Below are 24,992 nucleotides of genomic sequence, written 5' to 3'. Positions count from 1 at the left end.
AAAAAAAAAAAAAAAAATGAAAATACATGTTAAAATGATTAATCACCATTTAATGTTTTTAAATTGTGATAGAAATAATGGAAATAACTCAAGGAGAAGCGGCATTTTATAGATCCTTGTAGCATATAGTAGGAATTGGTTTTTGCCATTGGATTGTTGGAATTCTTTGCTAACTAGTAGTTAGTGCTGATATGTTTCTTTTTAACTCTGTTATTTTGACCACGTTGAACAGATCTAAGGGAAGGAGTCTATTTTTATTCATTTGATTTCAGTATACACTCTTCATGTTATAAATTTTTTTTTTTTTTTTTTTTTGGTATTTCTTTGCCTAGAATGCCATTCTTCAGATCTTCTTTGTTTAGGCCTCACCTCAAACATTAACCTTTAGAAAGGCTTTTTCTGACTGCCCTACCTAAGGATGCCTACCATATCATATCTCCCTTATACCATAAGGATGATTTTCTTATCTGCCTCTTTGTCTTCAGAACCCAGATGCTACCCTAATTTATATACTCTCTCAACAAATATTCATTGCTTGAATAACTATTTATAGTAGATATTCTATAGTTTTTAATGATGAAATTTGCTTGAGATCAGTAAAAATATTTTTCTTTTCTATTTAAACTTTCTAGCAACCTGATAATATTGTTTATGTGATGGATGCCTCCATTGGTCAGGCTTGTGAAGCCCAAGCTAAGGCTTTTAAAGATAAAGTAGATGTAGCCTCAGTAATAGTGACAAAACTTGATGGTCATGCAAAAGGAGGTGGTGCACTCAGTGCGTAAGTATCATTTATACCTTTCCATGTGTTCAGCTTAGGTGATATGTATTTGTGTGTGTGTGTGTGTGTGTTTTAGTCAGGTTTTTGGTCACGTGATCCGAAGAACTGATAAGAACAGTGTAGATGAGGAAGTTTATTTTGTCTCACACTTTTAGAGATTCAGTCCATTATTGGCCAACTCCATAGCTCTGGGCCCAAGGTGAGGTAGAGCATAATGGCAGAATAGTATGATGGAGGAAAGCAATTCAGGACATGACAACCAGGAAACAGAACTCGGCTCACTATGGACAAAAAAATAAACCCCAAAGGACGCCCCCAGTGACCTACTTCCTCCAGCCACACCCTATCTGCCTATAGTTACTATCCAATTAATCCATATCAATGGATTAATCCACTGATTAGGTTATACATAATTTAATCTTTTCACCTCTGAAAATTCTTGTGTTGTCTCATACATGAGCTTTTGGGGGACCCTTCTACTAAACCATAACACTGTATTTATGAATTTATTTATATTTTAAAATATATTCTAATTGTGGACCTAATATGGTCTATAAGAGAAATTTAAATAGAAACAGAATTTTGGAATCTCTTAGATATAGTTTTGTTTTAACTAGTAAAAAGAAGTTTGAATGTTTGGACTTTTCTACTTGGCTTTGATAATCTGAAAATTTGTTTTCTTTTTTGAGCTTATTTTATATTTTTTCTGTGCAGAGTTGCTGCCACAAAAAGTCCAATTATTTTCATTGGCACAGGGGAACACATAGATGACTTTGAGCCTTTTAAAACACAACCTTTCATCAGCAAACTTCTGGGTACGTATAGTCATGGGGATATAAAAGAATCTATGAGAAATAATACTTCTTTAGAACGGATTAGGATTTTAATATTGTCTTCCCTGACCAGTTTCAGAAAATCATTTCCTGCTGTAACTTACCTTCTTCACCTGTAAAACAAGGGTGATATTTATCTACTTCTTGTGGCTACAGTGGTAAAGTGAGATTAGGTGTAAAGTTCTTTTGGCAAAGTTTTAGAGTACAATATAAAAATATGTAGTTGTTGTAATGTTAAAAAAAATAACATCTGAAGGTGACATAATTAGAAAGCATGGAATTTGGAGTTAAGCCCCACCCAAAATCCCTGCTGTGACTCCTCTTTATTGCTATTTAACTTTTCTAGTTCAGTTTTCTCACTTGTAAAATGTATTAAGAATACCTAACCTTGCAAGGTTATTATATATGTGAATATGTTTTGCATGATGTGAATCTAGTTATACTGTCAATTGTTAATTTTTCTATTCTGGGTCTTATAGGAATGGGTGACATTGAAGGACTGATAGATAAAGTTAACGAGTTGAAGCTGGATGACAATGAAGCACTCATAGAGAAGTTGAAACATGGTATATGAGTAGCAAAAAAGCATTTGATCTCAGACATCTATCCTTGATTTCTTTTTGATAAATCTACTGTAATTCATTTGAAATGATAATACATGTTATTAGAGTCAGTTCTTGAAGTGTTTATTGTTTTAATGATTTATATATAAATCATTTTAATTCTTAGGCATATGAGCAGTTATAAAATCTAGTATTTTTTTATTGTCTTGTAATCAAATTACCTTAAGATTAAAATCAAGGCTTTCATGAAGAAAAATAGATGAAAAGTGAGTTAGAACATGCTTTTCCGTTTGTTTTCTTCTAAAAATATTTGTTTTCTTCATGTGTGTGTGTGTATGTATGTATGTATGTAAAGTATTATAAAATATACAAAAAGGAATTTAAAAAAAGATTAAATACACAAACACAAACTCTGTCTTCACTCCACATGACAGACCACTCCTGTGGAGAAGTATAAGACTGCAATTAAGAGCTTAACATTCTTGGTATAACATACTTGGATTTGTATCTCTGATCTGTTTTTAGCTGTGTAACTTTTTCTAACTACTTAGCCTCAATTTCCTTATCTGTAAGAATTACATTATATTACCATATATGGTTGTGAAGATTACATTAACTGATAGATGTGAAATGTCCCACATGTCATAAGCACTCAACATATTATTATTGACCATTCTAGTTTTTTTTTCAAATGATCTTTTCTCTTGAATTAAGTCCCATGGCTATATACTTTTCTGAAGCCTCTTTGCTCCATTTTGTTCATCTTGTCAGGTACTCTTTTTAATTATTGGTGTTTTGCAGGAATCATCTTAGACTGTCTTCTTTCTCTGCAGCTTTAAACCTGTTAAACTGTATGTTTACTAGACCATTCTTGGATATTACACAGACACTTCAAAATAAACATATCATCATCTTCTCATCTCAACCTCCTACTTCATTGTTATCATTAATGACTCTTTAACATCATTTGTCTTGTTGCCAGAGTCAGAAACTTGGGTGGTGTTATTATTTTTTATTCTTTGTTGCGCTGCTCCCCGCTTTCCTTGTCAGTCAACTAACTAGTCCTAGTGATTCTGTTTCCTGTGTATCTCCATTTTATCCAGCTACCCTGCAAATATGCTGGTTAATCTCTTACCTTGATTGCTTATTTTAAGTTTTCCAGCTTTTCAGTCTTTCCATTTGATCTGTTATTATACTGTTGAAAAAAGATGTTTCAGAAATGGAAATATGATTCTATTTTTGCTCTTCATAGAATCCTTTAGTGACTTCCTATTGTCCAAGTCATGTTTTGGCACCACTGTACTTCGAATTCTGTGTGTGGGACTTGCCTTTGCTAGTCCTATTAAATACATCCTCTCTTCTTCTTATCTTTACCCTCTTTTTCCCTAGCCAGGCTGGTTAACTTGTGCTCAAATTTCAGATCTCTCCTTAAGTCCCTCTTCAAGGATATTTTATCTGATCTCTAGACTAAGTTAGAACCTTTTAATGTTTGTTTTCATTGCACCCTATAATTGATTTTGTTATTCCTCATGATATCTGATTTCTTTGCTTGAAGGTGAAGGTAGAGTTCATGGCTGTGTTCTTCATCTTTTATGTTCACAGTACCTATTTCAATGTCTGGCACGTAGTAAGGTCTTCAGTAAATATTGATAAGATGAATTTATTCTTAATTGCCTGATTTTCTCTCCTACCTCCCTGTATCTTAATGACTTTAGCACTGCTTGTATGTACCACTTCCAAATTGGGTGGTACTTTCTGTCTCCTGGTTCTTTTCTTATTTCGCTATATTTTTATTTCTGTTCCTAAAAATCCTACTCATTTCTGAGGCCACCAAGGATCCTTTCCAAATGTAGTGGTGATTTTCCTCATAGTCCTTGGTTCCTAATATTTGACAGTGTATCTGCCTTTTCTATTTTAAACTTTTCATTTGAGTTCCATGGTGTTGGATTTCCTATATAGATAGCTTCAGTAGTAATTTATTTATAAATGGCCACGTGGATATTTGAGCTCTATCTTCTCTTCCACTATTTTTTAAAATTTATTTTTTAGTTGTAGTTGGACACAGTACCTTTATTTAATATTTATATGTGGTGCTGAGGATCGAACCCAGGGTGTTGCACGTGCTATGTGAATGCTCTACTGCTGAGCCACAATGCTAGCCCTCCTCTTCCACTATTTTAACTCTGTGTTTCTGGCTATCTGCTGTAACCTTTAAAAAAAAAAATTGTAAATAGAAAATAATCTTTGTTCTTTTCCTCATTCCCTCTCTCTTTTTAAAATTGAAGTTAATTTACATACAATGAAATGCTCATATCCTAAGGTTACCATTCCATCTTTTATTTTTTTAATTTTTCAGATGCATAGTAACCCACACCCCATGAAGAAACAGACCATTTCCATTACCCTAGATATTTTGCTGTTTTATCCCAGTAACAGTTTATATTTTAGAAATTCTAGAATATGTCCTTTTGAAATCTTTGACCAGGCATAATATTTTCAGTAGTTATTCATGTGGTTATTTGTTTTTTTTTATTGCTGATTAGTAGTTCATCCACAGATTACTCATTTTCTGTTCATGAACAGCTATGCTATGCTATTTAAGGAACCTCAGCCAGGCATGGTGGTGCATGCCTGTAATCCAGCAACTTAGGAGGCCGAAACAGGAGGATTCCAAATTCAAGGCCAGCCTCAGCAACTTTATCGAGGCTCTAAGCAACAGTGAGACTCTGTCTCAAAAAAGAAAAAGGGGACTTGGGTTGTAGCTCAGTGGTACAGCCTAGCATGTATGAGGCACTGGGTTCTATCCTCAGCATCACATAAAAATAAATAAATAAATAAAGGTATTATGTTCATCTACAACTAAAAAAAATATTTAAAAAGAAAAAAAAAAAGAAAAAGGGCATGGGATATAGCTCAGTGGTAAAGCACTCCTGGGTTTAATCCCCAAGTAACAACAACAAAACTTAGAAACCTCAAATAATCTTCTAAAATATTTTTGCTGTTCTACATTCTCACCATTAGTACATGGACATTTTATGTGTTTCACTTTTGGTGTCAACCCTTAATTTAGGTACCCTAGTAGGCACCTAGTTTGTATACCTTGTTTTGGAGTTTCCTATGTATTTGTATTTGTCCATATTTTCTGATAGAAGGTGAATTTCCCAGGGATAGATCCTGTCGGTGTGCCTGTATATTCCCTATACCATTCACTCTGTCATTGTGCATATAATAACTGCTCAGTGAGTGTTTATTGATTGGGTATTTTATAAATATGCTTCAAAATGAATCTATGATTAAGGAAAAGATTAGTTTTATTGAATGGAGATGTACATTTGCTAATATATCTGAATCATTTATATTGTATTTCAGGTCAGTTTACCTTGCGAGACATGTATGAACAATTTCAAAATATCATGAAAATGGGCCCGTTCAGTCAGATCTTGGTTAGTTATCCTTAAAAGTTTGTTTATGCCTTTTTTTGTTTTTTTATTAAAAATCTTAAGAAAATCTAGATACATTTGCTTTAATTCTTTGGGTAAAAATGTATATTTTAAAGATTTAATATTAAAGCCAATATTCAAATGTAGACATTATGAATAATTAGTTTAATCTCTTAATTACTCTATGTTTAATTTTGTTTTAGGGAATGATCCCTGGTTTTGGAACAGATTTTATGAGCAAAGGAAATGAACAGGAGTCAATGGCAAGGCTAAAGAAATTAATGACAATAATGGATAGTATGAATGATCAAGGTAAGATCAGATTTCTTGACTTGGGACAGTGTTTTGAAAAAATATTAGTAAGTTGAGTTTTCTTGTTAAAAAATGAAAAAGTTGGGCTGGGGATGTGGCTCAAGCGGTAGCGCGCTCGTCTGGCATGCGTGCGGCCCGGGTTCGATCCTCAGCACCACATACCAACAAAGATGTTGTGTCTGCCGATAACTAAAAAAATAAATAAATATTTTAAAAAAAAGAAAAAGTTTTTTTACTAAAGGAAAAATAGTATCTTGAAAGTATTTAAGTGTTATGATTATTGTATTGACTTCATCATTGAGAGAAATGCTTAATATAGTTTTTCTTCAGGTGAGTTCCAAAATAAGAACCTTAGTTCACTGTGATGTTGATGGAAATAGGGGAAAAATGGAGTCAAATTTAGGAGAATACTGGGTTTGTAAAGTTAAATGTTTGTTTATTCTCAGTCTTTTCAGCAGTTTAATATGCCAGAGTACAGAGAGACAATGTAAGCAAAACAGCTTTTACTTTTGAAATTCTCAAAGAGTTTCAGTCTTCTCTGAAATGTAACTGCTCTATCTCTGTCATCCTATATTATCATTAGCTCTATTACTTCTAGGTCTTTTATCTGGTCTTCCATTAGCATTTCTAATCATATGACCCTTTTCCACCAATTTTTTTAGCATACCTTTTTTTTTTTCACTTAGTTTTTAGGCCTTCTGCTCTACCACTTCTGCAACTTGACCTCTGACCTCATTTACAAAGAAAATTTGATAACAGTTCCCTCAACTTTTAGCTAACTTACCTGTAGGATTGTGACAAACAAACCATTCTTAGCCCTCTTCATGCTTTTTCAAGAACCTCTCTATCAGTAAAATCCGTTTCTATAACTTCAGGCCCTACTTATCTACTGATTTTGTTTAACTATGTGACTCTTTTTAGTCAAGCTTTAAAAGAACAGTTGATACTCTCCTTTAAACCACTGAAATCTGACTTCTATCCTTATTCATTACTCTGGAGTAGTTCACATAAAGGTATGTAGTGACTTCCTATTGTATTGATCTTCTCTAGTGGATATATATTAGCTTCTTGTTGCTATGACATAACCGAGAAAACTAACTTAGAAGAGGAAAGATTTATTTTGGCTCCTGGTTTCAGAGGTTTTAGTTCATGGTCTGTTGGCTCAATAGCTTTTAGGACTATGGCAAGGTAGAAATGTGGTAAAACGCCATAGCCAGGAGAGCTGAGAGAGACAGAGGATGAGGCCAGGGACAAGATAGTAGTCTCTGAGGATGTGCCCTGAGATCTACTTCTTCCATCCATGCTCCACATGCCAATATATAGTTTCTACTATCTTCCAGTAGTCATTCAGCTATCAGTGATTAACCCATCAAGGAGGTCAGAATCCTCATGATCCAATCAATTCTTTTTTTTTTTTTTTTTTTTTTTTAAGAGAGAGAGAATTTTTAATATTTATTTTTTAGTTCTTGGCAGACACAACATCTTTGTTTGTATGTGGTGCTGAGGATTGAACCCGGGCCGCACGCATGCCAGGCGAGCGCACTACTGCTAGAGCCACATCCCCAGCCCCCAATCAATTCTTAAAACCCAACTTTTGGACATTGGTGCATTGGGGACTAAGCCTGCAACACACGAGTCTTTGTTGGACACTTCATACCTGAATCATTCTTTTTCTTGATCAACTTTACAACATTAAATGTTGTTAATCACCTTTTTTCCTTGATTTCCATTATACCGTCTTTTCACTTTTAACCATGTCTTTCTTGTTACCGTAGTCTCTTTTACTGATCTCTTTTTCAGCCCAGCTTTTAAATGATTCTGTCCTCAGCCAGTGTTTTTATCATTCTGTTCCTTTTTGTGCTTTACCTACTACCTGATGATGATGGTGGTGGAGGGTGGTGATTTTGTAGTCATTAGCTGTTTCCTGAGCTCCAGGTTTTAATAGTAACCACAAATAAGATTGTCTACATCTTCAATTCTGGAAATTTTTTTGCATATAGAATTAGTAATTGTAGCCATATCAAGTATTTACTCTGCCAGGCACTATTGTGAACACTGAAGATATATAAACCATTTAATTGTCACAATACTCTTAAGGGATAGCCCATTATTTTCTGTCTTTTTCAGACCAGCAAAATGAAGTACAGGTAAGTTGAGTAATTTGCTTACAGTCACTAACAAGTGGAGAGGCTGGGCTTCAACCTCAACATTCTGAGTCCACATTCGCAATCATTAGCTGTGAGACGTAGTGACTCTCAAGTATTTGAAAGTATTTTTTGTGCTTGGCAAGGAGAAATATATATGAATAAAAGTGCCAGGTAAATGTATTTCAAGTTAATATATGAAAAGAATTTCCAGCCTGGGTGTGGTGATGCACACCTATAACTTGGGAGTCTAAAGCAGTAGAATCACAAATTCAAAGTCAGCCTGAGACCCTGTCTCAAAACATACCACAAAAAGAAAAAAAATTATAGATATAACAAAATGGCATAGACTGCCTTAATTTATGTAATGGGTCATCTCTTCTATGGTTATTAAGACAGAGTCTAAACAGTTATTAAGGGATGTTATAGAGATAATGCAGACATAATAGAAAATTTTGTCTAAAGACCATCCCATTCCTGAGATGGTATGCAACTAAAACCAGAAGAACTGTACCTTGTATTCCGAGTGATCAAAAAAAATAAACAACAAAGATAAAACTGGAGGGAATTAACTTTTACTACATGTGTTTCTATAGAAAGGATTAAAATAGGAGTAATTACTTGATATGTACTAATATTTTTTTTAAATAGGACCTTCCTCCTTCTGTTACATAGCCTAAATTTATGAGTTAAGAATTGGTAGTTATTTAAGATAGTTTTAAGGTGAATACCTCTCTTCTTTTTTGGAATATACCATACACATCTGGTATGTAGAGGGCATAGAAAGGGTAGACCTAGGAGATATGGAGATAGTGAACATGGAATTTCATAGTTCTCAGAATGTTCTTATTTTACCTAAGGATACTGTTAAGTATCCTTTTGAATATATTCCCCTAAATTTTTAAAAAATCAAATGCATACATGGCAAATGATAACATTTGTTAAATCTGCTTGATGGTTTGCTCATTTATTATACCTATTTTTTTGTATAAGATTTTGTAGTTTAAAAAGAACAGAAAGATGAAGTGTGGTTATCCCTTTAAAAAAACATATCTGCCAAACTCTGTTTTGATGATGAATGGCAATTTTATGTTAAATGAAAGTAATTGACTTTGCCTACAGAACTGGACAGTACAGATGGTGCCAAGGTTTTTAGTAAGCAACCAGGAAGAATCCAAAGAGTAGCACGAGGATCAGGCGTATCAACAAGAGACGTTCAGGAACTTTTGACACAATATACCAAGTTCGCACAGATGGTAAAAAAGATGGGAGGTATCAAAGGACTTTTCAAAGGTAAGAAAAATAAGCTCATCATTAATTAATAGACTGAAAAAAGTTGAGAAACTAGTAAAGTTTAGTACTGAATTATTAAAAAATTCATTGCTGAATTTCATGTTTGTTTAGTAGTACCAGGATTTATAATGTGATAAGATTTATTCGTTTTCAGATTAAAGGTAATAGACATTAATATGGAAAAAAATGAATGATTTTGTTTTTATGAACATATATTATTGTAGAAAATTTAGAGAATATAAAGCATAAGAAAATAACTGAAAACACACTCTACTTTTCAGAGAATAGAATCCTACAGTGCTATTGCAAATAACAGTTGCTATAACTACTACTTTCTGATAAATTGTAATTTTTTTATATATTGCCAAATATTCCTGAAAATATAACATTTAACTATTGACTAGAACTATTTCAGTTATGCATGTGTCTTTTTCCTTTTTCTTTTTTGTGGTGCTGAGGAATTAACCTAGGGTCTCACATGTATTAGGCAAGCACTGTACCACTGAGTATATATCCTTAGCCTTGTTTTATTTTTTGTGTGACTTTCTATACCAATTGGAATTTATTTTGCTGTGTATTATATAAGATAAAAGATAAGTTTGTTTTTCCAAAGAGTTGATCAACTCTTCTAGTCCTCTTTTAAATTACTTTATATAATGTAAACACTTATTATAATGAATTTTTTATTTAAAAATACTGTTGATTAGGCAGATACAAAGATGAGTAGTTTCTACAAAGAATGAATATTAATAGATATATTTAATTCCCTTTGTTTTGCACACTTTCCTTATTTTCGTTGTTTGGCTATATTTTCTCTTTTATGACATGACAGATTTAAAATTGGTTATAATTTCCAACATCCCAAGCCATTTTATATTGTGATTAGTAAACACATAAGTCAGATTTAACATCATCTTCAAGTGACCCTGACTATTCTTGATAGAATTACTGAAGATCTATCAATCAAAACTTAGATATCTAAGCATTGGTTCATAGATAAAGGCACAACCAAGATGAAATGGGCAGTGAATGTACACTCATCGTTATCACACTAAAAAGTTTAAATTTTTGGAAGTTTTAAGTCCTGAAAAAGAAATTCTTAGAACAAATTACCAATAAACACAGAATTAACATCTTCCACAGATTAATTCTGCTTTTTATCACATAAACATTTTATCTTTCACTAACAGCCTTTTTTTTACCCTTTCATGGTACTGGGATTTGAACCCATGGACTCTATCACTAAGCTACACCCACTATCCTTTTCATTTTTATTTTGAGATAAGGTCTTGCTAAATTGTCAGATAGGCCCTGAGCTTGTGATCCTCTGCCTCAGTTTCCTTAATCCCTGGGATTACAGACATGGGCTACCATTTACAGACTTTAACTGTTAGTCTTAATTCACATAATTATTTAGATTGGTTGGCTGTGATCAGAGAATCAAGGGCAGCTTTGGTTTGTTTTTATTAAATGCTCTGAGAAGTACCACAGTTAATATTCCTTTTACATAAATAATTTTGCTGAAGGAGTTCTACTCATTCATTATTGTTGAATGATAATCTCTTTTGCTTCCTGTCTCAATCTCCAGTACCAAAACCAAAAAACTTTATATACATATATACATACATACATATATATGTATATATATAATTATAATATATATTATACTATATATATATATATATATATATAATTTCTTTTCCTATTCTTAAGTTCTCTTGGATTGATACTTTCAAATTCTTTTACTAGCCATCCATTCTCTCAATTAACCCATATCTATAAACTCAGTATTTTTTCTGACCTTTCCTCATATCACTATTAAGCAACAGTTATTGTAATTTATAGTTAATAACTATTATGTGCACTTTGTTATAGTTACTCATATCATGAACAGATATGAGTAAAAGTGTTAGAAAAAAAGTATAGCTTTAAGAAAATCCTTAACATGTTTTTCTATATAGAATTTCATTTGTTATTCCTCAAAAATATGTAATTAAAATAAACATAGTAGGGAATAGGTAGTAATGGAAATAATTGTGTCAAGATGATAAGATTATAGGTAAATATTATCTTTTTTTTTTCATTTACTCACTTCAAACTTTCTCTGATACTGTGATTATATTAATCTTATACTCATTCAAAATATCCTTTTTTCAGGTGGTGACATGTCTAAGAATGTGAGCCAATCACAGATGGCAAAATTGAATCAACAAATGGCCAAAATGATGGATCCAAGAGTGCTTCACCACATGGGTAAGTATAAAGTTGTTGCCAATAGCTAATATATAGTTTAATTGATAAGGATTGAGTTTTAATGGTAATCCTTCTATTATGATAGTTTGAAAATCTTTTCAAAAGATATGTATTTTGAGGGAAAAGGTCATAAGTTAATGTTAATAGTATTAGATACACTGAAGTTTTATTTATTCCTCTGCTGTGTGATTTTTGAGCAAGCTAATCACCTTTTATTAATTCTTGTTCCTAGTGATCTTTTGTCCTATTTTGGAACTGTATATTTTCAGTGATGGGTCTTCAAAATTATATAAGAATTTTGAACTCCAATTCAATGTGTAACCTTTGAAAATTCCCTTAAACTTTGAATCTTGGGTTCCTTTTTTTTTTTGGTGTTAGGGATTGAACCCAGGGCCTTGTGCATGTGAGGCAAGTACTCTACCAACTGAGCTATATCCCCAGCCCAGCTTGTGTTCCCTTTTGTGAACAGATAATATCGGGAGATTGTGACAATTCATTGAGCTAATATATATGAAGGTACTTAATATAGTTCTGGGCATATATTAGATTGTGTGTGTGTGTGTGTGTGGGGGTGCTGGGGATTGAACCCATGGCCTTGTGCATGCAAGGCAAGCAAGCACTCTACCAGCTGAGCTATATCCCCAGCACTAGTAGGTGTTTAATAAATGGTGAATTCTTTTTTTCCTGGAAGTCCTTTGAAATAATGCCCCCCACCCCCCAAGTTTTAAGTAACACAGTTCTCTTTATAAGAAGATTCTTGATCTTTTCAGAAAAAAATTTTTTTTGTTTAGATTTATTTACTCTCGGAAAGGTCCTGTTCAATGGTACTGTTTTCTTATTTCTCACAGGAATTTGAGGTGGATTATTTATTCTCTAATAGATTAGGATTCTGGTGATAATACCAATTTTTAGTTGATGTGTTCTTTAAGGTTAACTATTGCAATCAGAATACGATGTGTTTTTAGAAATTGAAGTACTTGTTAGGCAAAAGTTACAGATGTTTCAAGTTCTGCTTAGTAATTATCTGTTTTCTACTTTAGGTGGCATGGCAGGACTTCAGTCAATGATGAGGCAGTTTCAACAGGGTGCTGCTGGCAATATGAAAGGCATGATGGGATTCAATAATATGTAAAGAAGATGCCTTAATATAAACTGACTTGGTTGATTACATTATTTGCTGAGACCTCAGAGTTTTCCCTCCATTTTGCAAATAGGGGGAAAAAAAAAAAGTACTTTTCTTGCCCTCTTTTTCTTTTTGTCTTTTCCCTTTTTTGTGAAAATCATTATATTTCTGTTTGAAAATTTTTCTTTTAGTTTTCATCATCTTAACACTTCTTAAGTTAAACAAATCATGATGTAAAATTTTAGTACTTAAAGGTTTTTAATTTTCTCAAAGGCCAAGCATTACATTTGTAAACAAGTCCTGGTCAGTAAGTTACATGATGTCTCAATAAAAGTGCTGTAAAATAAACTTCAAAATGGTTATAAGTTAAGGGGTTGTTAACTTTCTTTATGGTTTAAAAGGATCAGTATATCAAAAAAGAAAAGATAGAAAAGGCAGTAGATAAATGTCATGTATAACTATGCCTAGAAATAGACCTTTGGTGAGAAATATAGTATAATAATTTAACCATGAGTATTAGGATATTTTATTTATCATAGAATAACTAAAGATATTTTTTGCCATGGACAAATCTTAGTGCTTCCATTTAGATTGAAATTGAGAATTTGGTTCTAATTCACAATGTATGATGTTTTGTATACAACTTGCGTTTTTAACCTATTTTTAAATCCTTACTCTGGTAATCTTTGATTTTTAAATTTTTTAATTATTTATTTATTCTATTCGTTTTTTTGCAATGCTTGGAATTGAAACCAGTGGTGCTGTACTACTGAGCTATATCTACAATCCCTTTTGTTTTTTATTTTGAGACAGTGTCTCATTAAGTTGCCCAGGCTGACCTTGAACTGAGACCCTCTGGTCTCAGTCTGATGAATTGCTGGGATTACAGGCATGCTCCACCATTCCTAGCTTTTTTTTTTTTTTTCTTTAATCTATTTAGTTGTAGATGGACACAATACCTTTATTTTATTTATTTATTTTTATAAATAATTGGTAGAGGCAAGTGCTCTACCATTGAGCTATACAAACCTAGATCATGCCTAGATTTTGAAAAGGCTGTACCAGAACAACACTACCTTGAAGTATTTGTTTTGCTTTAATAGTTAATGTATAGACGTCCTAATGTGAGATTGATCTGGTTATTTTGCCTTGGATTACTACATAGTTCATTGAGAACAATGTTTTTTTTTTTTTAAGAAAATGGGGGTTTTGCTTAGTTGCGCAGGCTGGCCCTGATCTCTTGTGCTCAAGTGATCCTCCTGCCTCGGCCTCCCAAGTAGCACACTGGACTACCAGTGTGCTTGTACCTGTCTAGAACAATAGCTTTTAAATTAAGTATGGAATTAATTGAAAATCCTAGAATAATTACTATGGCTATTTATTATTGACATGAAGATAATAGAGGGTGTAACAATGTATTTTGAGCTAGGATAAACTGATTTTTAACAAAGGATTGATTTGTAGGAGGAAGATTTAAACAAAAGAAATAGCTAGTTTTTACAGAATTATTTTTTTATGAGTCAAGTGTCTTAAAAGGTCTTAAAAACCAAAGTATCTTTTAAAAGAAATTACATAAAGAATACAACTGATTTTCTTTATTTTTTACTTGGGAAAAGATTTTATATTCCAGTAAATTTTTTTTTACCAGATAAAGACAAAAATATTCCTACAGAACATTGTATCCCTGTAAAAATTATGTGTTTTGGGTTCTGAAGAAATGTCATAGCAAGGTCCAGCTATAGAAATTTGACAACAGAGAAAATATTGTTTTCCAAGTAGTTCCTAATTAAACTGTTGCATACCACTTTTCTGGGTATGCATTTTTTTATTTCTATTCTCAGGAAATCAATTTTGCATTTTGACCAAAAAAGAAATAAGAGTCTCTTTTAGCTACAGTAACCCTTGTAGCTTCAGCATAGGTTTTAATATTTCTGTGTGTGTTGTAAACTGTTTTTTAGAAACTAAAATAACAGTGGCAAAGGACAGCTAAAAGTGCAGAATACCTCTGTCAGCTTTCATTTCTTTCCTTTTGTGTTAATTTGAATAATTTTCCTTTTATTTTTCACTATTTTTAAATTGTTTCCTTAACTTTTTGATATTTGATATATGCCCTATTTAGGCCACTAGCTAGATCCAATATTTATTGTACAACATTGAATCCTCCTTAAATTTTATTATAATCTTAAAAACAAATATGAATTAAGAATAGTGTCAAGATTACGATGCTCATTGTATTCTATAACCAAAAAGAAAAAGAAAAAGAAGGAAAGTAATAGAAACAAATTGCAAAACCAACAAAGGGCAGATTTGATTTAAATGTGCTATATATCAATGTTCTGAAAGTACCATATTTGCTGGCATATTTAAAAATGTATTTATATACACAGTGCATTGCAATCTAATAGAGGAAATTTTTGGAAATAAGTACTTTCATCTTGTCTAAGTGTTGCATAAACTATTATTTTGTTCGACTGAATACATAATTATTTTGATGTGACCTTGAATAGAAATATAGTATCACATAACTAAAAAGAGATTTAATGTTATCAGTGAATACTAATAAACAGATAGCTATAAATTCAGAAAATTTAATGGAATTAAAGTCCCATATCATGTATAGTAATGTAAAGGTAAAATTTATTTCAATAAAATTTATTTTCATTTATTTCAGTAAATTAAAGTTTATTTCAATGAATTTAAGATGTACAAAATGTAAATCACAGAATTCAAGTGAATTTTTTACAAGTAACTTTAATATATATGAATATATAAACAAATATTTTGAGTAAAAATGGAACAAAGCATTTAAAATAAAAATGTGAGCTAACTACAGTGGTGCATGCCTATAATCCCAGCAGTTTAGGAGGCTTACACAGGAGGAATGCAAATTTGAGGCCAGTCTTGCAATTTAACAAGACACTATGTCAAAAAGGATTGGGGGGCTGGGGCTGTAGCTCCGTGGTAGAGCACTTGCTTTGCATGTATGAGGCACTGGGTTCTATCCTTGGCATCACATAAAAATAAAGATATTGTGTCCATCTACAACTAAAAAAATATTTTAAAAAAAGGACTGAGGATGTAGCTCAATGATAAAGCACTTGTGGGTTCAAGCCCCAGTATGTATGTATGTATGTATGTATAAATAAATAAATAATAAATACATACATAAATAAATAAATAAAGCAAGCAAGCGAGCGAAGGAATTTCAATTTGATGTTTATATTACACTAAAGGAAAGTATTTTACTCTTTGAATACAGAGAACAGCCAAAGAATTTGAAAGAACTTTTAACAAATCTGTGTCAGTGAAAATTATGGTTAAATAGCAACATAATTGTTGACCTTTCTCAAAACCTAAAAATAATCATTAAATAAAACTATGTAAATAATCATATCCAAATCAAAAAGCCATCATCACAGCTCAAATCTAGATGGTTTTCTTTATCACTGGTGTTCATTGGATTAGAAACAAAGTCATTGTCTTTAAAATTCTGCTTCAAATTCTAGATGCCATTTTCTAAATATTAATTGTTCCATTGCACTTGAACTTAATGTTTTTTTTTTTTGTTTTTGAGATATGAATGAGAAATTTACATCTCAAATGCCGAGGGATTAATTTAAACTTTAGGTCAGCTGTGTAGGCTGTGATATTTTATTGTAGTAAAGTAGTTAATTGATGTAAAATTTTGCTGACAATTTTTCCTCCTGCTTTGCTACCAGCAGTAGATAATTGTGCTCAATTTTGAGTGGTTGCTTACCTAAGACCCTAGGTTTCTAATCCCTTGCATTGCCCTTTTGTCTGTAATATGGGCATATTGAGTACAAGGTAATTTTTATGTATGAGGAAGTGAAAATATTCTTTATGATACTTAGGATGGTGCTGCTATGGAAGTTCTTGTTTTTGACATGTATATGCTACTTTTTGCAGTTCTCATTTTTTTTCTCTCTTCATTTGAAGAGCACATTATATCTTTTAACTTCACTTGGATTAAAGGTTCTCATATTTGCCTCAAATAAAGCATTTATCAGTACTGGTTGGATCATAAGGAAAAACAGCTAATAAGTTGCACAGTAGTATCTGCTTGTAAGAGGGGATAATTTAGCTGAACTTGCATTAAAATTCCCCTACTTGGGACTTGAGACTCCTCTGAAACTGTAGTATAAAGGCTTTTTCTACAAAGAAAAGTAGAAATGAGAGCCTAGATGCCATCTCTTCTCTTAAACTTTTCTCCAGAGGTCCCATGGCTGCATTACATGAAGAGAACATATAATGGCTTCATATTTCCACATTTGAGGAATCATGCTTACTTGCTTTTTGTGCTTTTATAAATAGAAGGGGAAACTTGCTTGTCAGGGACCCAAAAGAGGTAGGAATTTTTGATGTGTATGATCATCAGCTGTTCTTTCTGATCTTGGGAAATCACTTAAGGGATAATAATCTCGATTCTTGCAAAAGCTGGTACAAGATACAGCTGCACATTTATTGACACTGCATTTGATAGGAAATAGTTGATGTGTGTCCCTTGATTTTATGCAATTTTCTTATTTTGTTAAATGAAACAATGTGATTTTGCCCTGTGATGAAAGACATTCCAAACTGGGCAAATTATCATCTTTAAAGATCAATAATATTTTAAAGGATATATATACACACATATGTACATATGTCATATGAAAGTCTTATTTGGTAAACATTCCTGGTTATCAAATTTTATTCAACTTTGTTTAGTCTTTACATAGAAATGGATAGATCCAAATTTACATTTTTGGCATATATAACATTAAGTGATAAATTTAGACTACACTTGTGTTTTCAAGTAAATTATAATGCTTGAATTTATTTTTTGTCATAGAGCTACAGTACTGCTTATAATATTACAAAGTAAAAGAAGGAAAATTTTGGCATATTGCTTTTGTTACCTGGGGATTGGACCCAGGGATGATCAACCACTAAACTATACTCCTATCCCTTTTTATTTACTTATTTTTATTTGTGACAGTGTCTTGCTAAGTTGTGGATGGTGGCCTCAAACTTGTGATCATCCTCCCAAGTAGTTGGGATTACAGATGGGTGCCACTGTGCCTGATTTTTAGTTGAACTTTCACAGTTTGGAAATAATGACAAAAATATAAATGCCCAAGATAAAACCACTAGACTTTCTGTGCTTTTACATTGCTTTGAATTGTTCATATGTAATAAACTGCTTTTCAATTGCATATTTGTGTGAAAATTACCATTTTTTAGAAGATATTTTTGTTTATGTTGGAATATAACTTGCTTTTTTTTTTTTTTTTTTTTTTTTTTTGGTACTGGGGAGTGAACTCAGGGGTACTTGACCACTGAGCCACATCATCCCCAGTCCTATTTTGTATTTTATTTAGAGACAATGTCTCACTGAGTTGCTTAGTGCCTCACCATTGCTGAAGCTGGCTTTGAACTCTAGATTCTCCTGTCTCATCAGCCTCCTGAGCCGCTGGGATTACAGGCATGGACCACTATGCCCAGCTATAACTTGCGTTTTGAATTGCCAGTAAACTAGGAAACATTCAGTACTTGTAAACCATAAAAATAGCAGCAGTGGAAACTGTAATTTATTGTTTTAATTGCCAAGTTGGAAAATAAATCACGGTTTATTCATAAACATCCCACATTTTTAAGATTGTTGCTTACCCTTCTTGCCAGTAAGAGGGAACAGATTTTAAATATATGTAATGTAGAGCAGTGTTGTTATGAAGGCCAATTCATGAAATCTTTAACAATTGGCTTTTTGTTTTCAATTTATTGCCATTTGGTTTTGCTGTTTTGAACTGTTTCCACCTTTTGCTAATGCCACCATAGGGACTCTGATCATGTTTGTTTACATCTTCAGCAAGCTAACTTGGTTGATTATATTGCCAGAATGTAGATTATTATGGATTTCTAATCAGTTTTTAAAATGTAGGTGGTTTTCAAAGAATTGTTCTTTGTATTTAAGATTTTTGCGGTTTGGTGTTAAGCTCAGTAGGTAGAATGCTTATCTCTTTTGCACAAGGCCCTGGGTTCAATCCCCAGCACCACACACAAAAAAGATTTTTGCATTTGCTCTTTGTTTATCATGATTGTAGTAAATAGGATAGAAAATGTACAAGAATACTACGCAGAGGGCAGACAAAAAAAAACTTTGCATAGAACAGAAAGGGACATTTAATGCTCTAGGGGTGTTGGATTTGCTGATGCCATGCTGAATAACATATGCTACATCATGTACATTGGAGGAATTTCTGAATTGGGACTGGCATGAAAATGGAACTTGAAGTATCAAATGATGGCTTCTGTGGCCAAAATAACGAATATTTTGTTTTTGACCTCTACATAGTAGTGAAAGTTTCATGCTAAAACAGTATAAAATTTACCTGGAAATGATCCAACTAATGTTAACGTCATGCGATAATAATTGCAATCATGGTTTTCTAATTTGGTGGCACCCTGGGAAAAATGGAAAAGTCCGGGATTCCTTCTCCCTGCCTCTTTTTACATACACAACTCTAAACATTGATAAAAATATTCCTCATATTTACCACAGAGTAAGCTTGCTACTGCTCATAATTTACTGTCCTTCAGGCTTTAACGCTTTTTCTACAGAAAAAAAAAATAAATTTAAGTATTTCAGACAAATGTAAGCAGAATTCATTTTAAAAGGTGTTTTGGCTGGTCTGTCATCCATGTTAGGAATGGAATATGCAGCATATGCCATGCATTTTTACATAGTCAGTAACCGCATCTTACCAGTACATCAGTAGCCTTTGACGCTCACTACGCAACTGTTCTCATTTTACTTGTAAGTTAACTAGGGTCTGGGAGGGTGACTGAGGGCGTGGCTGGTAAGCTACTGCACCGAAATCCGCACGCCAAGCTTAGTTACAGGTACCAGGCATGATGTCATGGGTGGTGCCAGGCGGCGGTTCCGCGAGCTCCCGACGTGGGCCTGGCCGGAAACAGTGCAACAAAAGGCCCCGCCCCGCTCCGCCCCGCCCGGCACGAGCCGGGTGGTTGCGCCTCCCAAACCGGTCAGCTGGGCCCAAAGGTGCCGAACCTGGCTAGCGCGCTCAGGCTAGCTCCGCCCCTCAAGCCGGCCCCACCCCTCACGGTCCCCAGGTCGCTCCTACAGTGACTACAGCTCCTACAGCTGGGCGTGGCGCCAGGCGGGCGCTGCTGGTGAGTCCCTGGTTCGGACTGCCGGGCTCGGCCATCCACCGGGCGGGGAGGCGGAGGATGGAAGTGGGCTTATCGGCCATTACTCTATCTTGCCAGCAGCCCTGTGGCGACGACAACGATGGACCGGGATCCGGTGGGCAGTGTGGAAGGAGAAACCGTCGCTGTGTCGGGAGCTGCGGCTTTCGGAGACTCGGCGCGGCAGGTAGGTGGGGCCGCGGAGGCTGAGGCCAGGAGAACCGAGCGCCTCCTCGCCCGGTCAACTCACTACCTATTTGGCCTGCCCGGCCTTCTTCCAAGCAGGCCGCCTGCCGGCTGTGAGTTCGGGGCTTCCCCCTCACCATACCCCTGCCTTTGCTCCAAGAAACCAATTAAGGGAAGAAGCGGACGCCTCCGCCCGGTTGGGGCGCCCTTCCTTCACCAGCCCTTTCGCTGGCAGCGCCGCGGACTCTGGGGCCACCTTGGATTTCCGGGGGGGATATTCCAGCTAGTGGTTGCGAGCAAGAGAAAACAGGCGTGTCTCCAAAAGGCTGTCCTTAAAAGCAGTTGAAAGCCAGGTGACGCAGTTTAGTCACTTCTCAGTTCCCTGTGGAGCCAGCGCCTCCCCTGGCATCTGCCCAGAAGCATTTACAGGCTTTCTTTGACTCGATTGTTATAACCGGGCGAGGTGGGTGTTACCCCATTTTACCAACGAAGTGTTACTAAGGCTCAGAGCCGCACAGTTAATTGTAATTCGAAGTTTTCCAATAGCCACAAGAAAGAAAAAGAAACCGGTGATACTAATATGGTGTCTTATTTAACCAATTTTATTAAAAAATTAACGTATAATATGAAAATTAAGAAAGTATTTTACTTTTTTTTTGAAATCCTGAATATTTTAATTTAGCAGTCCATCTCAGTTGCGACTGACCACATGGCAAGTGCGCGTTAGCCACATTGGCTTGTGATTACTGTATTGGGCAGTGCAGTGTAGCGAGTTAGGTAAAGTTTGTGGACATTTGTTTTGGATTGATAGTCTAAATTAGTGGTGAATCTTGGTCTTTGACCAAGTAAAACCAATGAAGGAATTACTTTAACGGGAACCCGCTGACGCGTGTAGTTTTGACAGTTAAAAACCTGGGGTTGCAGGCCTGTGTAAACCCACCTAGTCCAGAGACTGACACAGTAGGATTCAAAGTTCTACACCGTCTCAAAATAAAAAGGGATGGGGGCGCTGGGGTTGTGGCTAAGCTGTGGAGCACTCGCCTAGCACGTGCGAGGCTCCAGGTTGGATTCTCAGCACCACATAAAAATAAATAAACAAAATAAAAGTATCTGTCCATCTACAAGTAAAAGAAAAGGGGGGGGATGGGGATGGGGATGTAGGGCAGCGTTAGAGTGTTCCTGGGTTCAATTCCCATACTGAAAAACAGAACAACCTGGAGTTGTTAATATTCAGAAATTTTCCCAACTTCTGTGGGAAAGCTTTTCCAATGCTTTCAGTTTTGAGACTAAGTACCTGAATTGTTAGTAAGACATCTTCCCCAAACAACAGGTTCTTAAAGAATTGTTCCTGAATGTAAGTATAGCTCATAGTATAATATGCAATTTGCACTAACAGTTTTTCCACATACTAATCTCTATGTGGATTTTTTTTTCCTATTTGAGGAGGAGGAGGAGGATAATATGCAAGGAGTTCAGGGGACAACACTAATTGATTAACTTCATTTTCAGTTTGACTTCTTGTTGACAGGTATACTTGCACTGAACCTTCAAGGCCACAGAGATTGATGGGCTTTTCCATTTGTTTTTTCTTTTTGTCACTAGAACTGTTTTCACCACTACTTCAGCTTTGTATTACCAAAGTAAATATAACTGTACTAATATGCCAGATAAATGTTTCAATGGAGACTGTTTTTTTGGTTTAGTGGTGTTATGTAGTTTTCATATTGTTGGTTATAATATTTAAATAGTAAAGAAGGTTGTGGAGCAAAGGGTGAAAATTTACAGGAATATACCTACTGCCCTTTCCTCATATTCTTATTTCCCCCAAATTAACTATTATTTCTATGCATTTCTTTTCTTTTTTATTAAATACAAATGAACTCATACTATACAGATGGTTTTTAAATTTTCCCTGTTTATGCCAAGGGTTTGAACTTAGCAAGAGGAAGAGACCAAGGAGGTGGAGATCGGGTGGATGGAAAGGCTGCCATTCTATACTCCTTCCCAAATTTATAAGAACTGACAAACACCAAGTGTCATGTAAGGAAGAAATTAAGAGAGATAGGATCTATGTTTAGAATTAGGTGTGTAATCAGGCCATTTAGTACTGTTGTGACCTTGTATCCAGCAGCCTCTCTGAGTGAATTTTTAACCAGAATCTCAGCCTCAGTATTTTTAAAGGAGTTAAAATTTCAGTATTACTTAATTTAGCACCTCTATTTACCACACAGAGATGTTAGAGGAACTGTTGGTTTAAAAGAGGTGTCTGTTGCTAACTCCCTAGTAGAAGGTGATGCAAAAAAAATTCCAAGTGTACTATGTGTTTTAAAGAAGTCCTGGGTGCCATGGGAGTATATAAAAATAAAAGTGCCATTAAAAACAGGTCCTGAGGATCAAAGTAAGCAGATTTACAATCCAGTTAACCATACAGCATAATTAAATGTTAACAGACATTACATTTCATAATTCCTTGGTGTTATGAAACTCTTCAGATCTTTAGAATTCATTAGTATAAAATTTGTATAAGTGACAGTAAACAATTAAAATTTTTTATGGAATTTGTATAAGTAAGACATTTACTATTTACAAAAATGAGAGTACTTTTTATAATTATTGAAATTTCATACCAAATTATTTTCTGGTTTTACTTGGCAATGTCTACCTCATTGCTTCCTGTCCACTGAATGCAGGTTAGAATTCCACATCATAAATTGTCTTTCATAGACTTTTTACTCGCCAATCTGCTTCTTTAAGACCAGGAGTGGACAAACTGCAGTCCATGAGACATTTCTAGCTAGCTATCCATTTTATGTAAATTTTATTGGAGCACCAGCCACACCCCTTTTTTATGTAGTGTCCATGTAAGTGACTTATCATTGATGGCTGCTTTCACAGAGTTTAATTGTGAAGAGGTTTTCTGGTCTATAAAGCCTAAGACATTTACTATCTGGCCTTTACAGAAAGTTTGCTGACCCCTGCTTAAAATGATAAACCTAAAATTTGAGATTTACTATATCAAACATTAATTTTAAACTTTTTAAAGAAAGGGCTTAAATAAAATCTCTTTTATGGGGTGGGGGAGGCAGGTAACCAGGAATTGAACTCAGGAGCATTTAACCACTGAGCCACATCTCCAGCCCTTTTTAAAATATTTATTTATAATTATTTAGAGACAGGATCTTGCTGAGTTGCTTAGGGCCTGGCTAAATTGCTGAGACTGAATTTGAACCTCCTGCTTCAGCCTCCTGAGTCACTGGGATTACAGGTGTGCACCACTGCACCTGGCCCCAATCCTTTTTATTTTTTGAAGACAGGATCTCACTAAATTGCTTAGGGCCTCCGTAAGTTGCTGAGGCTGGCCTCAAACTTGTGATCCTCCTGCCTTTGCCTGAGTTGCTGAGATTGCTACAGAGAGCTTCTCATTATTTCTCTCCTGGGGGTGACACTGGCAGGGTATGGTATGGTATCATATTATGAAAGATCTGAGCTCTATTCACTGACTGGAGATCTAATCTAACTTCTGGCTTTGCTTGGCATAGGAAATTAAGGAATCTAAAAAGCCAAGTCATAGTCCAAAAGGAAACATTGATATCAGGATAACCATAAACTCAAAAACGTTTTTTTTTTGTTTTTGTTTTTTTAAATTTTGAGACAGGGTCTCACTAGGTTGCTTACCATAAACCAAATCTTAGGGGAAACATGAGATTGGCTGTAGGTGCTGGGAACTGAGGGAGCGTGGTACAGGAAAAAGTGGTTTGGGTGAACCACTCTTCCCCATTTTGATCATGATACAATCAGTTCATTGATCTTTACTAAGGGCTAGAATTTGTTTGAACTTTCCAGACAACCCGGAGACAATTTTGAATTTTTTTTCCAGGATAACCCATTGATAAGCCCATGTTATCAAAATTTTCATGATCTGCAGCTTCCTATATCACAGTTGTTAGTTGCTACCAATGATATCTTTGGGTTGGTTATACCTGGATTCAAATCCTGGCTAATGACTAAACTCACCTTTGGAAAGTAAAAGACAGATAAAAACTGTATCTGTTTTCTGAAAAGGACCTTAGAGAATTGATAGAATACAGTGCATAAAAATAAAGTTGCTTATACTTATATAACTGAGTAATTCCATTCTACTGTGTTTATCAATATAATCACATCTCTGTAACTCCACTTCAAAGAATAACAATCATGGGTATAAATTACATTTGCCCATAATTATAAGAATCTTTATAGAGAGAAAATTTCTGTGCTGTGGACTATCCTAGAGAATACCAGCATGACTCTAATTATGGCAGTCTTGTAGTCCTATATATCTTACTTTGGTTTAGTTTTTAAATTATACCAGTAATACATGAACATATTCTCATCACAAACCAATAGCAAAATGCAAAAAAAAAATTAAATGTTTTCTTGATCACTCGCCTTAACCTTTTTCCCATAACTGAGTTCCTATTTGTGGATGTAACCACAGTTGTCAGATTTTTCTTCACCATTATGTATTGTCCCTTTGTGAAATTGAGACTTAAGAGTTTAAAATTGAGGTAAAATGACAGTAAACAGAAGCTCTTCACCATCTTCCACAGTATGCATTTACTTTGAATTTGAAACACAACTGCATGTACATGATAAAATTAGTATTTCTCTAGGAGTAAAATTTGGATGTAGTTAGAATTCCATAGACTACTGTACAAGTAGTTTTAAAATTTATACAATTTTTTACAATAAAAAATCTTCTGGAGCTGGGTGCAGTGGTGCATGCCTGTAATCCCAGCATCTCGGGAGGCTGTTGCAAGTGCAAAGCCAGTCTCGGCAACTGTGAGACAAAAAGCAACTCAGTGAAATCCTGTCT

At 34.5% G+C, this 24,992-nt stretch overlaps 1 protein-coding gene across 8 annotated transcripts in view; it reads left to right on the top strand.

Annotated features, from left to right (window-relative positions):
• LOC107147146 (signal recognition particle 54 kDa protein) overlaps positions 1-24,992 on the top strand; it is a 64,322-nt gene that overhangs the window by 25,641 nt on the left and 13,689 nt on the right. For 4 of the 8 annotated variants that reach the window (XM_015491565.2, XM_048798683.1, XM_048798686.1 and 1 more), the window contains 8 exons: positions 633-781; positions 1,496-1,596; positions 2,094-2,180; positions 5,547-5,620; positions 5,821-5,929; positions 9,196-9,366; positions 11,524-11,619; positions 12,660-13,112. In XM_015491565.2, the coding sequence (XP_015347051.1) occupies positions 633-781; positions 1,496-1,596; positions 2,094-2,180; positions 5,547-5,620; positions 5,821-5,929; positions 9,196-9,366; positions 11,524-11,619; positions 12,660-12,751 (879 nt within the window). In that variant the 3' untranslated portion in view covers positions 12,752-13,112. Of the gene's footprint in view, positions 1-632; positions 782-1,495; positions 1,597-2,093; positions 2,181-5,546; positions 5,621-5,820; positions 5,930-9,195; positions 9,367-11,523; positions 11,620-12,659; positions 13,113-19,735; positions 19,937-20,032; positions 20,139-22,097; positions 22,169-24,992 lie in introns of those variants that run through there. The other 4 variants (XM_048798689.1, XM_048798687.1, XM_048798688.1 and 1 more) reach the window with 4 other exon arrangements.

This window comes from Marmota marmota, unplaced genomic scaffold (assembly GCF_001458135.2).
Source record: "Marmota marmota marmota unplaced genomic scaffold, marMar, whole genome shotgun sequence".
Lineage (NCBI taxonomy): Eukaryota > Metazoa > Chordata > Mammalia > Rodentia > Sciuridae > Marmota > Marmota marmota.
The sequence above is the reverse complement of the archived record's forward strand: the minus strand, read 5'-3'. Positions and strand labels throughout refer to the sequence as shown.